We start from the raw sequence: 4,525 nt of genomic DNA, 5'->3' as shown, positions 1-4,525 counted from the left end.
TGGCGGAACCAACTTGAAGATAGAGTCTGGGGTACATTAACATAGCTTAAGATAACATTTCCATAAGAAAAAGAAATGTATTGGTTAACTCAAGGTTTGAGAGTAGTTAGCTTCAGGTGAAACCAGGTGTCATGGCAACACAGCATTTTAAAAGAAACCTCCTTTTAAATTTGTACAGAGAAGGAGAAACATATTGCTGGTTTGTTTCCTTCTGCCGCTTAAGAGAGATAAAAATATCTGGCACTTGCAGCCTTTTTCCTCCATTTGGAGATCCCTGGCCTTCCTGCCTGTTACCCTCTCATTCCCCCCTTTTCTTTTAGGAGAATTATGTTGCCTAGGGAAAGGGGGCGTTGTTCTCATTCCATAACTGCTTCCGAGCTGACAAGGGGCATTGTCCCTAAATTGGTGAGGCAACATATTCTCCTAATCCTCATATTGAGGATGTCTGATCCAGGGGCCCCAAATAGTAGTCGGAAGAAGCTGCAGTGATAGCAGGAGTTTGAGCAACCATTTGCAACTTAAAAGCTTTCATGCGACTAGAAAAAAATCCAGTTATACAGTTACAGATGCAGGGAGCAAACAGCAAAAACAAAACAATCAGAATTATTGTAATTAAGATAGATTTCCACCATGGGGAACTAGTTAACATCTCCCAAAGTGAGGCAATTGAGACTTCAGGAGTATCCATGGCCCCAATCATCTTGTTCATGTGTTTAGTAAAATGAGTAACATTAGTGCTCATCTCAGGTATATATGTACAGCATTGAGTATGAATGATGGCACAAGTTCCTCCTTGTGCAGCTGTCAGAATATGTAAAGCCAATCTGTTCTGTAAAACCACCTTTCTCATTTGTGCTTGTTCAGCATTAAGAGCTGAAATCGCTTTTTGAGAATCTTGTAATGACTGTTGAGTAAAATTAGTCAAAGCATCCACTCGAAGCATAACACCTGCAGTTCCCAAAGAGGGGACAAACACTGCAGCCAAATAATCATACCAGTGAAATACAGACCTTGCCCACCGAGTTTTAAGGTGAGGTAAATTAGCAGGTTTCTCTGGAAGCTCTGAAAATATAAAGCTGTGAGTAAAGGCTAGACCCAGGGTGCATCTCCCTATCCAGCCAGGGGGAAGCCAAGCCCACAGGTAAGAGCCACATATCCAATAAGTTTCGTTTGAAGCAAGCCAGCATGACTGAGATATCCAGTCCCAACTAGTGCCTGGCCAGACAAAGGGAGATCCTGAACTGGGGTTGGAAAACACGGGAATGATTATGTTACATATTTCCTGAGGCAAAAATCCCAATTGTTTCCAATCATTGTAATTAAGTTGTTGGCTAACATTGGGGGATGGCTCTGTTTGTTCCCAGCATATAGGGGCAGTAGATATTAGACGTCCTTTTTCAGGAGTTAGCCATAAAACCTCATACCATATTTGATAAAGGTCAGGTAAAAAAACATCAGATCTAGACCTATTTGTCTTATGTGTAGCAAAATAGTCATTAAACTGAGACAGTGTATAATCAAAATTAAAAGTCATGTTATGTCTATAGTTATGGTACAAAGTATTGCACCAGTCCATTCTAGGGTTGTTAGATGTCATCAGACGAAGAAGAGGCATCACCTGTGATTGTTGTCGAAGGTATTCGCAGACCTGGAGAAAGTCTTTTCCTTGAAGTGGAGATGTCCACCATGGGAAGCCTTCCACTGATGAAGAGGGGAGTGCTCCGCAGACCCAGCGTTAGACTGATTGTGGAATGCAGCATAGGAGTGAGCCCAGGACAGGAAGGCATTGTCTTGAGGATCAAACTGCAGATTCAGGATTTCTGGAGCCAGCAGAAATAGGCTCACATAGATTATCAGGCCCATCTGAAACATATAAAGTCAGAGCATAGAAAGTAAAAACATAAAATGAAGTCACTTAGTTTTGGTCAGGGTGCCACCTCTTAACTCGAGTGTGATGTACCCATGAATCAATTCCTGGCACTTTGACAGCTGTGGGAGAAGAAAGAATAACCTGGTAAGGGCCTTCCCAGAGGGGCTCAAGGGATGGGCCCCCAGACCCCAATGTTTTTATGAGGACCTCGGTTCCTTGCTCAAATAGAGGCTTGCTTGATTCAGAGTCTGGGTCAGGAGTCATCTGCCAGAGTTCTGTTAATGCCTGTTGAAAAGCTGAGAGCTGAGTTACACAATTAGTTAACTCCAAGGCTTCAGGATCTATAACAATGTCTGTGCATAAGAAAGGCCTTCCATAAATACATTCAAAGGGGGACAGCCCCTCCTTTTTTGGGACAGTTTGAGCCCTCATTAAAGCTGTGGGTAGGACTTTAATCCAGTTGTCCTGCATCTCCTGAGTTAATTTGCGCAGATGTCTTTTGATAATGTCATTAGCTTTTTCAACCTTTCCTGAGGATTGGGGTCTCCAGGAACAGTGTAAGTGATACTCTATCCCTAGAGCTTTAGACACCCCCTGAGTTACAGCAGCTTTAAAGGCGGAGCCATTGTCACTCTGAAGGCTCCGTGGCAGCCCAAACCTGGGGATAATTTCATGGATTAAAATCTTTATAACCTCCTTAGCTCGTTCACCACGACAGGGGAAAGCCTCAATCCATCCAGTAAAAGTATCCACCCAAACTTGTAAGCAAGAATATCTATTAGCTTTTGGCATATGAATAAAATCAATTTCCCAGTCCTCTCCAGAATACTTTCCCTTTCATTGTAATCCAGATGTTGCTAGCTTTTCAGTCTTTGGGTTATTTTTCTGACAAACCTCACACCGCTTGATAATGTTCTTTAAAGTTTTCATTACATTTTTACCTTCAAACAAACGAGAAGCCATCTGGTAAGTACTTTCTACACCCAAATGATAACTCTGATGCAAACCCTTAAGAATTTTCCACTGAGCATTTTCAGAATTATTAATCGTCCATCCTCGGACTATAACCATCCTTTATCAGTGATCTTTGCTCCTCTTTTCTCATATCTTTTTAATTCTTCCTCAGTATATTGTGACTTTTCCTGTTCCACAGGACCTGTCCAGATCAAAGGCATCTGTAGGGAAGGGGTTTCGTAACCGCTTTTTTGGCTTGAGAGTCAGCTAACAGGTTACCGGCAGCTACTTTACTCCCATCCCTGCTGTGCCCTTTGTAATGCATAACCACTACTTCTTTAGGACAATAGATAGCAGTTAAAAGTCTCTCAATCTCTCTGAAATGCTTAATAGTTCTCCTTTTGCTGTTTTAAACTGTCTTTCTTTCCATATTGCAGCATGAGCGTGTAAAGTTAAATAAGCATACTTAGAATCAGTGTAAATATTCACACGTTGCCCTTTGCTTAACTCTAGAGCTCGGGTCAGGGCCACAAGCTCCGCTAACTGGGCACTGGTTCCCTGGGGGAGAGATTTTGCTTCCAAAACCTGTTCAGCAGTCACCACAGCATAACCTGCTTTACGCTTTCCATCCCGAACAAAAGAACTGCCATCTGTAAATATTTCCATGTCAGGATTGTCTAATGGGGTATCCATTAAATCCTCCTGAGCTGCATAGTTTAAAGTTAGGAATTGAGAACAATTGTGATCAGGTGTTTCATTTTCCCTCTCAGGAAGGAAAGTAGCAGGATTTAAATTTTCACAAACTTTAAGCTTAGTTACTGGTCCTTCTAACAACAATGACTGATATTTAAGAAGCCTACTGTCTGTCATCCAAATATTAACTTAGAATTTAAGATTCCACTCACATCATGAGAAGTCAGTACAGTAAGCTTTCGTCCATTAATTATTTTTAAAGCTTCAGGTGCTAATAAAGCCGTGGCTCCAATTACTCTTAGCAGTGGGGCCACCCACGTGCAATTACATCTAGTTCTCTGCTTAGATAAGCAATAGGTTGCTGGTGAGGCCCTCGGGGTTGTGACAAAACTCTCAAGGCCACACCTTTTCTTTCAGTGACAAGCGAGTTAAATTCTGACCCTGTGGGCAAACTCAAAGCTGGAGCTTGCAGGAGAGCAGTCTGAAGAACCTTAAAAGCCTTTTGAGTATCTGGAGACCAAGCCAGTTTGTCGGTTTGGGCCTGCTGAGTTTCAGCTATAAGTTTATATAAAGGCCGGGCAAGTTCCCCATAGCCCGGAATCCAAATACGACAGTAGCCTGTGATTCCCAAAAATCCTCTCAATTGTCTTAAAGTCATAGGTAGGGGATGGTTTAGTATAGGTTTAATTCTCTCAGGGCCTATGGCCCTAGTCCCTTCTGATATGATTAGGCCCAGATATCTAGCAGATTGCTGAGCCTTTTTTCTTGATGTCTTGTAACCTCAGCCTGTCAGAAATTTTAAGAAGTCTTCTGAGGCTCATGACAAGCTTCCTCAGCCTTAGCACACAGCAAAATATCATCTACATATTGTAACACTACCGCTTCAGAGCTATTAAAGTTTTGTAGATCCTGTGACAAACTTTGCCCAAATAAGCGAGGACTGTCACGAAATCCCTGAGGCAAAACTGTCCAGGTTAACTGAGAAGCTGGCTGCGCAGGGTCTTCAAA

The 4,525-nt window shown here is 42.3% G+C and overlaps 1 protein-coding gene across 1 annotated transcript; it reads right to left on the bottom strand.

Moving 5' to 3' along the window:
• Positions 1–294: 294 nt before the first annotated feature.
• On the bottom strand, positions 295–1,863 carry LOC139037680 (endogenous retrovirus group PABLB member 1 Env polyprotein-like). The gene is given in 2 exon segments (XM_070474670.1): positions 295–1,734; positions 1,737–1,863. Coding segments are annotated over 2 exon segments (1,431 nt in total). The 3' UTR covers positions 295–430.
• Positions 1,864–4,525: the final 2,662 nt, after the last annotated feature.

This window comes from Odocoileus virginianus, chromosome 12, assembly GCF_023699985.2.
Source record: "Odocoileus virginianus isolate 20LAN1187 ecotype Illinois chromosome 12, Ovbor_1.2, whole genome shotgun sequence".
Taxonomy (NCBI): Eukaryota; Metazoa; Chordata; class Mammalia; order Artiodactyla; family Cervidae; genus Odocoileus; species Odocoileus virginianus.
Note: the sequence above shows the minus strand (reverse complement) of the source record. Positions and strands in the feature narration are given on the sequence as shown.